We start from the raw sequence: 13,154 nt of genomic DNA on the forward strand, positions 1-13,154 counted from the left end.
GTCATTGGTTATTCTAAAACTAATTGTTAATTTGTTATAACTAAAAAGTAGAATTAAATTAAGTAATAAATAAAGTAGTAATATCATATTTGTTTTTTGTTTGTTTGGCGAATAATAGGAAGAAAACACGTTGTACCGACCTTAATTTTCAACAGAAGCTGATGAATGAAGAGGTGGCAAGACCGACCGTGGGTATGTGGTGTGGGGGCATTGAACATATTTTCTTGATTACGCACCATCTGACGCAAGAAAATAGAAAATAAAAAAAAAGGGAGGAAATTAACGAGAATCCATTTGGTCTACGTTGTCCCGAGTCAAGAACAGATCTTAACCCTTTTATAGCCGACCCCGTTGCACCGTTACAAGACTTGACACACTTGAATTCCTCTCTCTGACTCTGTCACTCTCTAATTCTCTCTTCTCCACGCCTCCAATTTCTTAAATATTTAAGGAATGGAGTCTCACTCTTGATTCCTCTCTCTCTTCCTCCTCCTCCACTAACCACAACATGTTCCCTGCCTTAGGATTTCCGGTCAACCTTAGCCCCTCCGATCCCAACCATCGGACGGTCCTTGCTGAAGTTGACTTCCTCTCCGCTAGAAACAATTCATCACCTCACACTAACGATCATGGAACCCCTCCTAAGTCTTATCCCCATGTAAATGTAAGACTCCTTCAACTTCCACTCTTCATTCATTTTTTTTTTTCCTTTAGTTTAGAGCTTGTGTTATACAGATACACTAAATGCTATTTTTTCTAATTTAATTTGGTGCACAAATTCTAGACCGGTTTACAACTTCTCACCGCAAACGCTGGGAGTGACCAGTCGACGGTGGATGATGGGGCCTCGTCGGAGGCTGAAGATAAGCGTGCCAAGATGACTGAGGTGTATATTTATTCAATTTCTCAATATTATTTACTGTTACATAAATTTAAGTCATTATGGTTATATATATTTATTCAAATATGCGACTGGTTTTTGAACGAATTTAATAGATTTATCATTAACATTCGGTTGGATTGTGCACTTAATTGTCAAAATTTATTTATTTGTTGACTACTATACGCCGCAATTAATTGAGAAGAAATACTTGGTTTTAGCTGGCACGACTGAAAGAGGACCTTCGAAACATGAATGCAGAGAACCAAAAGCTGAAGGAGATGCTCAGCCATGTCAGCAGTAACTACGCGAACTTGCAAATGCATCTTGCAGCAGTACTGCAACAGCAACAGAACCAACGCACTGAGAGCACGGAACAAGAGGTACGTAATTATTAATAATTACAGTATATTATTAACATCTTTAATTGCCCATTTTAAATTACTCCAACAGCAACAGGAATATTTTTATAACAATACTTGAAACCAATAATATAAACGAATTAACAAGTTAATTATTACTGCGATTACGCCCTTACCATTTTTTAGATGTATAAAGAAGAAGATATTTAACTTATTTCAAAAGAAAATAGAGTTAAATCATTTTATTGTATATGATTAGTGTAATTTTTCATCTATTTAAAGATAGTAATTGGTATAATTTTAGTTACACCAATTTTTATGATGATTTTTGTTTAGGCTAGTTGGACACACTGATCCTTAATAAAAATATACACTAATTTGGTAAGAAAATTCTGATAATTTTAACATGTTTCAGGTTGTTCAAGGAAAATTAGCTGAGGAGAGAAAGCATGGAGTTGGCGGAGGAACGGTGCCTAGACAATTCCTGAGTTTAGTTCCAAGTGAAATAGATGATCAAGTATCTAATTCTTCTTCCGGTGAAAGGACTCGATCAACCACACCTCCCAGCAATAAAAATGATAAGGATAACAAAGAGACTGATGACAAGTTGAACCCTTCCAACCCTACGACGGATCCATCCACTAGTCCAGAAGCCGCTATGAGAAAAGCTCGTGTCTCAGTCCGTGCCCGATCAGAAGCACCCATGGTATGAATCAATCATTCTGGATTATAGATTAGCATAGCAAGTGATGAATATATAGTATAGCTCTAACTTAATTATTATTTATTTCCAGATCAGTGATGGGTGCCAATGGCGAAAATATGGACAAAAGATGGCTAAGGGAAACCCTTGTCCTCGAGCATACTACAGATGCACTATGGCAGTTGGCTGCCCAGTTCGCAAACAAGTGAGTTTATTAAATTTTCTGATTAATTGATCAATGTATTAATTGAATGCCTTTGACAATATAATATTAGTTATCAGAATTAAACTTGCATGCATGCATATTGGTGGTTTATATATATAGGTTCAACGTTGTGCGGAGGACAGAACAATTTTGACAACAACGTACGAAGGGACCCATAACCATCCACTGCCACCAGCTGCTATGGCCATGGCATCGACCACTGTAGCTGCTACTAGCATGTTGTTGTCTGGGTCAATGTCCAGTGCTGATGGAAAAATGAACCCCAATTTGCTAACTGGAGCTATTCTTCCATGCTCTAACATGGCAACACTTTCAGCTTCAGCACCATTCCCCACAGTGACATTGGACCTCACACACAACCCAAATGCGTTGCAGCAGTACCAATTAAGACCTCAAACTCAAACCCCATTCCTCCCGTCACCGCCTCAGAACTTTATGTCTGGACCCACAACACCACAACTGCCGAAACTGATTGCACAAGTGCTCTATAATCAATCCAAATTCTCAGGCCTTCAACTTTCTCAGGATGTGGGGCCTAATAATTCCCAAGCTCCAACACCGTCCTTGTTGCAGCCAAGCCAACAGGTCTCACTCACTGACACCGTCAGTGCCATCACCGCGGATCCAAACTTCCCCGCAGCGCTCACGGCCGCCATCTCCTCCATTATCGGTGGTGCTAATCCAAACAACAACAACAACAGTAGCAATCCCAATGTCATAAATAGTGCTACAATTAATCAATAGCTTTTCATCAGGAAACTAATAGGAATGAAGTTCTTTGGTTCTTTTCTTTTCTTTTGTCATAGATTATATTCTTTACTTTTATTCGTTAATACGTGGGAAATTAAAGGGAAAATGAATTTGTGATTCATGAACCGGTCCAAGATGATTGGCATCTCTGGCCAAATTCTGTGATGTTTTTCTACCGTGGTCTTCTTCTCCATGCAATGAGAGCATTAAGGTGAAGGATACTTTTGAAGGCACTTCAATATTTTGGTAAGGATTTTAGCTGAATGACAGCAATGGTCATAAATATGTACATGATAATTGTGATATATATATATATATATATATATATATATATATATATATATATATATATATATATATATATATATATATATATATATATATATATATATATATATATATCTTAAAGAGATACCCTTTTGTGAGCATTATACTATGTGCTTAGTAGAGCTAAGTTGCTTTTGCTTGTCCTAGGTGTATTTAATTTGCTTTGTGACTGGGTCATTTGTGCTATGAACTTCAGCTCAATTACTCTCGTAGGCCATTGGGTTGGTGTAACAACCCCAATCATAGATTGGGGTTTACACAATGATGAGTAAGAGAAAAATGAGACAAATGAATTAGTTACGATCCAGAAATGAAGGAAAGAAGGAGGACTGAGAGAGTGCCCGTAACCAATTTAAGGTGAAGGGACTATGTGTGACAAGTAGGTATATGAGAGTAAATGAGTGGATGGGAAAAGGGTGAGGAATGTGTGATGAAATCTTTCCCTCTCTAGATTATGAATTCTCCTCCTCTCTAATTCTATTCTTCTCTATTATTACTTTCACCATTGTAAGGTCACTTTTCCTCCTTAGTTCACAAACTGGGAGTTGATTTGTTCATAGAAAACAAAAAAACAGTGCCCCTTCTTCTGATATTAAATAGTGTCATAACATTTGACAGGTCTAGATTAGGTTTGTGTTATCTGTCCAAAAATATTACTTTTGTCCATGTCATGGTAGGGTTTAGCACACACCAATTTTATTTTTTCTTAACCATCAAGTCAATCTTATAAAATTTCTAAAATATACATATAGAAAAAAAAATTGTAACATCTTTATATTTTTTAAGATAAATAGTCATTTACGTTCCTAAATATGTAGAGCGCTGACAAATTCGTTTTCAAAAAATGAAAATTTAAATTTTAGTTCCCAAAAATGAAAAAAGTACAACAAATTCATCCATTCATTAACTTTCATCTCTAACCATTAATTAAATAGTTTATGTGACACAGAGGGACAAAAATGTCACAAAAATGATTCTCAATATGACTGTTGAATAGATTGGACTAAAATGTCAGTACATTTTCATTAGACCAAAATACTAGTAAGTTTCTTTTGGCTGATGAATATAATTTAATCTTCATCTTCTTCCCTTTTATGATTGGAAAATTTTACAATGTTTATTTTGATACATTGGTAAAATGTTTATTTTAAAAAATTTCTATTGTGACAATATTAGATAGTGACAAAATCAAGTTAGATATTATTTTTTATAAGTATTAACTTAATGACGGTGTATTTTTGTTTGAGTATCTTATTTTGGATAAAATATTGTCACATTAAAAATGTTGAAGTAACAGACATATTATGTTTATTATTATGTTTGTTCTAACTTAGGTTTGATTTCCCATTTTTTAAGTGTTTATTATAATATTATGTTTGCAGTAATAAAAAAGAGAAGAAAGATAAAAATTAAATTATATTTTACCCTTAAATAAAATGAAATTTTGGATCTAACAAATTAGTCCAATAAAAACTCACTTACATTTTGATCAAATGAAATTTATTCAACAATCATGTTAACAATTATTTGTATGATAATTTTATCATCTATGTCACATAAATTCTTTCATTAATGATAACAGACAAAAATTAACTAATAATAAATTTATCATTTGAGAACTAAAATTTAAATTTTTTTTTTTTGATAATTTGTGAGGACTTTACATATTCAGAAAAAAAAAACTATTTGATATTGATGATGACTCTTAAAATGACATTAATGTGACGGTGTCTAACCAAAAACAAAATAAATACAAAAGTGGACTAAGCGAGTTTCTCAGAAACTACGTTTGCACCGGTTGTGCGTGATCGTGACCGTCATATCAATAATCGTTTATATAATTATGAACAATTAATGGGAAGGTCAACTTAAGACGTGGAAAAAGTAGGGATGAGGTGGTGGACTTTGATTGGAAAAATGCGATACGTGTTTGACTTTCCGTGCAGTGTTTTATCACGTTCACGTTAGTACCACCTTAATGATCACGTTGAAGTGTTGAACATTGAACACACCATGTGACAGTATTTCATCCAACCATGTCAAGGTTGTGCCGTTTGCACGGTCTCACAATACTTCATCCATCGTACAAATGGGTCTTTGATCTTCAGCTCTTATTTGACTCGATACAAATGAAGCAGATGACTAGTTTTAATTTGCATCGGTGTACGTGTGAATGTGTTGTGGTCTTGTTGATGTATATATATAAAGACCGCCAGCTTCCTAATTTGAATGAAGCATGTGCTTGCATGCGACGGGTGAGACTAATTTGGCCTCCTTTTCAAAACCTAGACCAACCTTGATGGAAGGAAATGGTGATCACCCTCATAGGACTGCGTTCTGGTATTCAACATCTTGTTGATGTATATACCAGGAAGATATGCTGTATTTATTGACCTGCATGGTTGGCTCATGACTATTAATTAGGAACAACAGTAACTGTAGTAAAAAAGAAAAGGAACAACAGTAATTACCATTATGCAATATCCGTATTGATCATATTTATATTTAGAACTTGAACATGAAGATTTGTGTAAGGTATTTCAAGCATTTGATTACTGATATAAAGCGTTTAACGGCACAGATTAATTAGAATTTAGTAATTTTTATATTTAATGGCATAATTAATTAGGGTTTAAAGGGTTTATTGTTACTCTTAAAGAATTAATTGCTCTATTTTGGTTTCCCTCTTCTCTTTTTCCTCCAACTGAGCCGAATTTTAAAACAGAGTAAAAAATTATGCACGAGTTATATGCATATTATTAGGAAAAACTAATGTCAACCTAAAAAACATATTTTATTTACATAAAAATATCAATTTTCTCAAAATTATTTATAGACGTGTATTTTGGTTTGTAGTAAAAGACCAAAGTAAAATTACACAAAATTTTATTTTATTTTCTAGGCATAGGTATTGTGTATTTTAATAATTGAAAATTAAAAACAAAATTTAATTTTTAAATGGATCGTCCAATTGGAAATATTGTGTTTGGCCTAGAAGAAAAAATTGAGTGGATGGAAAAAAGAGACATAAATTGAAAAAGAAAAAATATAATAGAAATAAAGTGACATGTTTTGTTGTTTGTTTTAAGAGAAATATGTGAAAAATATAATAAAAATAATATTATATAGTTGTCTAGTAAAATTAAAATGACAAAAATATTCTCTAAAATAATTAATGTAACGTGAAAGAAGAAATTCAGAAGGGTATAATAAACTTTTTATCCTTTGTTGATGATCGTAGATTTGATCTCATGGTAGACTTGATCCCATCTACTAACAAACTACTAACTAATATTTTTCTAAAAAAAAAGTTACTACTTGGGACTCATCACACTCATCTTATTTCTCAGCTGAATGATTTGTATCAAACCCCCATCTTAAAATTCTGTCTCCATATAAGGGTTGGACATGGCTAACTAAGTAAGGGGAGTTGTTATTCTCACTCCATCGATTGCTATTTTCATCCCTCACGTGCTGAATTTTTTTATTTTTTTATTTTTAAAAGTACCCCTTTGAATGAAATATGATTTCGTTATGCAAATTGTACAAAATGATATTTCTGTTTTGTAGTTTTTTTTTTTCACTCCCTTATTAATATGACTGGAATTTCTTTTTTGTACTTTTTGCACCCCTTCATTAATATAAAGGAAAGATGTTTTCATTTTCTACTTTTTGCACTCTTCATTAATATAACAGAAATGTGTTTTTATTTTGTACTTTTTGAACCTTATAATTTAATATAATGAATGTGTTTTTGTATGGTGAAATATATAATGGAAATGTGTTTGCATTATACACTTTTATCAAACATTCAATAGAAATGTAATTCGGTTGTGTATTGCTAATTTCCTATACAATGGAATCACATTTTCATTGAAAAAACACACATACACACAAAAATGCACCTCTCACATAGACTAAGAAGACAAAAAAATAAGGCAGTGGGAGAGAAAAAGGGTAAAGAAAGTGAAGTAGGAGATGGCACTGTGAAGCAAATGGAGGAGAAAGAGAAGAAGATGGAAGCAAGTGGGGAGAAAAGGACGAGAGGTAGGGGTGTAGGGAAACTGCCAACAGGGTAGTTTTGGGAGTAAGAATTTTGGGAGTGATAATAGCAACCCTCAAGTAAGTCCTTTAGCAGACCAAACACTAAAAATACAAACGAATAAACATCTAATGGGCCTTAGACTCAGGCTTAAATTGAAGAACCATACATGTCAGTGTCACCCTGCAAAAAAGGTGAGAACTGAGAACTATTACAAAATTGTTATATGACTGCATGCTGAGATTTATTAAATTCTTAACCGACCTTAAGACTCTTATGTAAATGTGTTTTTTCAGCGTGATTTTTTTTATTTTCAATTTATTTTAATATTCTAAAAATCATCAAGTTCTATGATTACTTTTTTTTAATATCAAATATTAAATTTATTGATGAAAGGAAAATTCAATTGAATCCCTTTAAACATAGTTTGGAATATCCTTAAAAACATGATTTGTGAAGATTGGAAGATAATTTAACAAAAAGTATAAATGTATAATAGGAAATGAAGGTGTAACTGTGTAAGTGAAGACAAGCATAAAAGAGAAATGAGGAGAGGGAGGTGAGGTGTCGCGTGCTAAGGAAGCCAAGTGGTGCAGATGCTGGCATCGTTTTCTAGTTTTAAGGGATTCTGTTGCAAACCCCACTCGCTACGTATCTGCATGCATGATGCATATGCATATGCATGGTCTCAGGGTAAACCGTTCCTTTTTCTTCATTCATCTTTACCAACCCATCCTTTCATATCTACGGCCAAGATCACGTAGAAATGGACGGTGATGATTGAAAGATTGCACCGCCAAGTTTATTTGTTGTTTTAGGGGAATTTGGCCTGCGTTGCGTTCTTATTAGGCGAGAAGAAAGGAATAAAGAGGAAGGAAGGTGTGACACTACTGTCATACTGCACTGCTTATAACTTTTTTCTCTTTCTCTCAATTCAATTGCCTTCTCCCCTGCGAATCTCTTCTCCACGTATCGGTAAACCTATTCCTCTAACCCCCATTCTCATTCTTTCATCGCATTTTACTTTATTCATCTTAAACAGCCCTCAGTCTCTCATCTGTTTTCCTAACCGCGTTTCATTTTTTATTTATTTTGTTTTTATGCGCAGATTGTCCCTGCAAATTGCACTTTATAATATAATAATCGCTTTTTATTTTCTGTTTATGTCAGGCGAATTCAATTTTTTTTCTTTTGCTTCCCTTGTTTCGGTGGATAACAAAAAAAAAATAAAATCTATTATCGAGGTCTCTTTTTCAAATTGCACGGATGCGTCGATTTTTTTTCGATAAAAAAAAATCCATATCGGTATGATCGAACACATGATATTTTTTTTCGTTCGTATACCATTCGGTGATTTTTTTTTTATAATTTTTCACAACTCAATTTTCTTGTTTTGTTTGCATTGGTTTTTGTGGAATAGACTATTTTTTTGACTGAAATGGTGGAATAGACTATAGAGATTAGAAGAACTGACACAAGATTTTGAAATGTCTCGTTTTTTTTTCACGTCCCCATAATAATATATTTAGCATTTTCACTTGTTAGTTAAAGCCCACATCCCCTAATTTAGAGTAATTATTTATGTGCTAACAATTGCAATTAAAGTTTATTAATTTGGATGAATAGGAGAACATGGGGAACAAGATGAATGCGATCGCGTTGTGCTTGTTAGTGTCGACCCTGTTGGTTTCTGCGGTGTATTGTGCACCGAATGCTGGGCTCCGTAGGATTGGGCTGAAGAAGATTAAATTGGACCCTAAAAACAGGCTTGCTGCTCGAGTTGGGTCCAAGGATGTTGATTCTTTCCGGGCTTCTATTAGAAAGTTTCATCTCCAAAACAACTTTGGTGGCACTGAGGAAACCGATATTGTCGCGTTAAAGAATTACTTGGATGCACAGTACTACGGTGAAATAGCTATTGGAACTTCTCCTCAAAAGTTCGCTGTCATTTTCGACACTGGCAGCTCTAATTTGTGGGTTCCATCATCTAAATGCACCTTCTCGGTGAGTTTCTTTTTTTTTTTTTTTTTTTTTTTTTTTTTATATACCACTCTGTTATTTAGGACTTGTGAATTAGTATCAATTTAATTCCTTATTTATTCATGTCATTTTGCATTTTGGTGCAGGTTGCATGCTACTTTCATGCTAAGTATAAGTCTAGCAAATCAAGTACTTTCAAGAAAAATGGTTTGTCTTGCTCGTCATTTCTAATAAGGCTTTAAAGTTAACTTCATTCTTTTAGTCCGTGATTGACCTTTTACAGTTTGCAGAAGTTCCCTCTTTTTATAAATTAAAAAACTGAAGTTTTGAGATTTGAGTAACTGGCTAATATTCTATCATCTGTCGGAGTATATTGAAGTCGTGTCTTTCCTGTCTCTGTATAATATCAATAGGAACAAACAAATATTCTTTTCCTGGTGACTGAAACGGGGTGGGGTGTGAACATTTATTATATGATGGAGCTGAAGTTTGAAATTTTACCATCCATCATATGGTCGGAAGTTTGTAGTTTCTGACATTGTAATTGTGACTTGTGCTTGTTTATATGTTCATCTATTTTGGGCCACTCGTCATTTTGTACCTGTAAAAGGGATGCTCTGATTACGTCTTTCTCTGCGACAATATTTTTCTTGCTGTTATTTAGGGACTGCTGCGGCAATTCAATATGGTACCGGAGCAATTTCTGGTTTCTTTAGCTACGACAGTGTCAGAGTTGGTGAAATAGTTGTAAAGAACCAGGCAATACTGAATTGCGGATCATCAATGTTTATTTCAATAGGGCTTCTTTCATAATGATTAGTAATTAGTAGTTGGTATCCCCTTCAGGAATTTATTGAAGCAACTAGGGAGCCTGGTGTTACATTTTTGGCGGCCAAGTTTGATGGTATACTGGGACTTGGATTTCAAGAGATATCAGTTGGAAATGCTGCTCCAGTGTGGTATGTTACTATTTAAATTTCGATTCCTCATTTTGTTAGAAGTTTATTGAATTTATTGAATTTTGTTAGTGCTTACTACATCAGACCCTACTGGATCTAACTCTTCCTATAGTGAGAGTCTTATAGAACCAGGCTACCCTTGTTATTGTTTTTAAAATTTTATTGAATCCCCATGTGTTTATCTGATCTTACCTGTCACAGGTACAACATGGTTGACCAAGGTCTTCTTAAGGAACCAGTATTTTCATTTTGGTTCAACCGCAATCCAGAGGAAGAGGAAGGGGGTGAGATTGTTTTCGGTGGTGTTGATCCTGCTCACTATAAGGGAAAGCACACTTATGTGCCTGTGACCAGAAAAGGATATTGGCAGGTTATAATTTTTTTAATACTTAATAATGCTTTCTTTTTTTACCTTTTTCTATATGTTAATTTTTATTTTTGTTTTCAGTTTGATATGGGAGATGTACTTATTGGCGGTAAACCCACTGGTATGTAGAGAATGTGTTAGCAGAAATTGATAATTTGTTCTTCCTATGATGCATCATTGGCATTTTTGTAAATGGGTCAGAGTTTTAATTTATTTGGACTGACCTGATCTATTTGTCTATCAGGATATTGTGCTAATGGCTGTTCAGCCATTGCAGACTCAGGGACTTCTTTGTTGGCAGGTCCAACGGTATGAATAAATGAGTGTAGATATAGATTGATTAATGTTTATGTAGTATTCAACAATTATGGGGGTCTTTAGACATTGATAATTCTCATTGCGTTGTTTATATTGCATGTGAAAAAAGATCTAACAAATGCTTCTAACTAGCTTGTTTCTATGATCACATATGTGGTTTTGTTCTTGTAGACTGTCATAACTATGATAAACCATGCAATTGGAGCATCTGGAGTTATGAGCCAAGAATGCAAGACCATTGTTGCAGAGTATGGACAAACAATATTGGATTTGCTTTTGGCTGAAGTGAGTACCATTTGTAATTTGTTCTCCCTGCATATTTTGGTTGATTAATGGTCATGAGTGGGTATGTTTGAAAGATATGATTTTCTAATAATTTTTCTTATGTTTTTCGCTTTTGCACCTTTTAGACACAACCGAAGAAGATCTGTTCCCGAATTGGATTGTGCGCATTTGATGGGACTCATGGTGTTGAGTGAGTCCCGAAGATATTTTTATTCCTTGAATCTTTGGTCATTTATTTAAATAGTTTAATATATTTATGTAAAATTTCCATTTTATTATTTGTTCCTTCTGCCCTTCAGTGTGGGGATCAAGAGCGTTGTAGATGAGAATGAAAGAAAATCATTGGGTGGTCATCATGGTGCTGCTTGTCCTGCATGTGAGATGGCGGTTGTTTGGATGCAGAACCAGCTGAGCCGAAATCAGACACAAGATCAGATACTAAGTTACATCAACCAGGTGAGTCAGTTGTCTTAATTTTGCTATTCAAGCGTCCTGCTGCACCTCTTGATTTATAGCCTCATGATGATAGATTGATATTGCAGCTTTGCGATAAAATGCCTAGCCCGATGGGAGAATCAGCTGTTGACTGTGGGAATATCTCTTCATTACCTGTAGTGTCCTTTACTATTGGTGGAAGAACTTTCGACCTTAGCCCAGAGGAGGTATGATTTCCCCCAAAGGCTCAAACCTGATTAGTTGCTTTTGCAATGACTAGTCACTAACCAGATTTAATTTAATGGATAAAGCTAAATTCATGAAGAGCAGCAGGAGTTAGAGTAGGGGAGGATCAGGAAACTTTTTATAGAAAAATAAAATCAGAATTCAAGTTAAAGCTAGTACATCAATAGCTTTACGGTGTCTTTGCAATTGCATAACTTTACCTAAAGAAACACATCCTATAGGTGCCTTATTTTCCATAGAGTAATATTATCCTGACATAATAAATCGGGTTTTCTAGTTAAGTGGTTTTATCAGATTGACATTGACATTTAGTTAAATGTGATTACGCGAGTCTTCTTCTCTGTTGTCCTCACTCAGCTTCTATTTTATTTATTCAGTACGTACTCAAGGTGGGTGAAGGTCCTGTGGCTCAGTGTATTAGTGGCTTTACTGCTATAGATATTCCACCTCCACGTGGCCCTCTCTGGTACTTAAATTGCTTCAATTAGCGCCATTATATTTGCCTCACTTTTTTTCATCCTATGTTGTCTTTGGATTGTGACTCAAATCACTCAATGGCATCTCCGTTAATGTAGGATCCTTGGTGATGTCTTCATGGGGCGTTATCACACAGTGTTTGATTTTGGTAAACTCAGAGTGGGATTTGCTGATGCTGCATAGAGTGTTAGCGTTTCTCAGACTATGGCGATCCAATTGCTATTATTAGTTTATATAACCGTTGCAGTCAAAATGGACCTAAAGTTCTGGCTTGTACAGGTTTATATTATTAATGTTAATACTTTGGGTGTTCCATAATACTAAAAGCTTAACAGATGTATCTGCGGCTGCGAAATAGTCCATAATTGGCTCCGTAGACTCTATGCATGTTTTAGTTGAAAGGGTATAGCTATGGTTCTCATGATTCCTTGTTAGTTCCCTCTGTTCGTCTTCTTTTGCAAGATGCGTGTATGGGGTTATATGCGATGACCTTCCATAATGATAGTTTGCTTCATATTAAGATAAAATAGAAATCGAAGGAGTCAGCTTTCAAATTTCAAGTTACAGATATAATCTATATCTATATACAGTATTAGGGAAATTTGTCAATCAACTAAAGATGTAAATAGCCGATCAAAAAAAAAAAAAAATTAAAGATGTAAATAATTTGCTTCATATTAAGATGAATAATGAGAGTATTTGTAGGAGTTGCACTTGAATGAAAGCCCTTTTTAGAGTTATTTTTACTCATTGGGCCGCCTCTATCTTGTCCTAATCTTATATAATTTAATTTGATT

General features: G+C 34.4%; 2 protein-coding genes across 5 annotated transcripts; both read left to right on the plus strand.

Moving 5' to 3' along the window:
- The first annotated feature begins 354 nt into the window (after nucleotides 1-354).
- On the plus strand, nucleotides 355-3,838 carry LOC114392506 (WRKY transcription factor 6-like). 2 transcript variants are annotated; one of them, XR_003662326.1, is made up of 7 exons: nucleotides 355-664; nucleotides 785-886; nucleotides 1,102-1,263; nucleotides 1,658-1,948; nucleotides 2,037-2,150; nucleotides 2,271-3,167; nucleotides 3,396-3,838. XR_003662326.1 is itself a non-coding variant. In XM_028353670.1 (6 exons), the coding sequence occupies exons 1-6, from the start codon at nucleotides 509-511 to the stop codon at nucleotides 2,913-2,915; spliced, it is 1,470 nt and encodes a 489-aa protein (XP_028209471.1). In that variant the 5' UTR covers nucleotides 355-508; the 3' UTR covers nucleotides 2,916-3,200. The 2 variants fall into 2 exon arrangements, 1 of the variants encoding a protein (XP_028209471.1); XM_028353670.1 differs by lacking the exon at nucleotides 3,396-3,838 and having other exon boundaries at nucleotides 2,271-3,200.
- Nucleotides 3,839-8,115: 4,277 nt separating this feature from the next.
- Nucleotides 8,116-12,791, plus strand: LOC114393916 (aspartic proteinase-like). 3 transcript variants are annotated; one of them, XM_028355419.1, is made up of 14 exons: nucleotides 8,116-8,265; nucleotides 8,917-9,294; nucleotides 9,417-9,477; nucleotides 9,935-10,029; nucleotides 10,117-10,229; nucleotides 10,431-10,599; nucleotides 10,678-10,717; nucleotides 10,841-10,905; nucleotides 11,086-11,199; nucleotides 11,325-11,389; nucleotides 11,499-11,655; nucleotides 11,742-11,861; nucleotides 12,258-12,346; nucleotides 12,456-12,791. In XM_028355419.1, exons 2-14 carry the CDS (start codon nucleotides 8,923-8,925, stop codon nucleotides 12,538-12,540), a joined length of 1,545 nt encoding a protein of 514 aa, XP_028211220.1. In that variant the 5' UTR covers nucleotides 8,116-8,265; nucleotides 8,917-8,922; the 3' UTR covers nucleotides 12,541-12,791. The 3 variants fall into 3 exon arrangements, with proteins under 3 accessions (XP_028211220.1, XP_028211221.1, XP_028211219.1); XM_028355420.1 differs by having other exon boundaries at nucleotides 8,149-8,265; nucleotides 8,896-9,294; XM_028355418.1 differs by lacking the exon at nucleotides 8,116-8,265 and adding an exon at nucleotides 8,542-8,595.
- The last annotated feature ends 363 nt before the right edge of the window (nucleotides 12,792-13,154 follow it).

The sequence above is a fragment of the Glycine soja genome, chromosome 17 (genome assembly GCF_004193775.1).
Source record: "Glycine soja cultivar W05 chromosome 17, ASM419377v2, whole genome shotgun sequence".
Taxonomy (NCBI): domain Eukaryota; kingdom Viridiplantae; phylum Streptophyta; class Magnoliopsida; order Fabales; family Fabaceae; genus Glycine; species Glycine soja.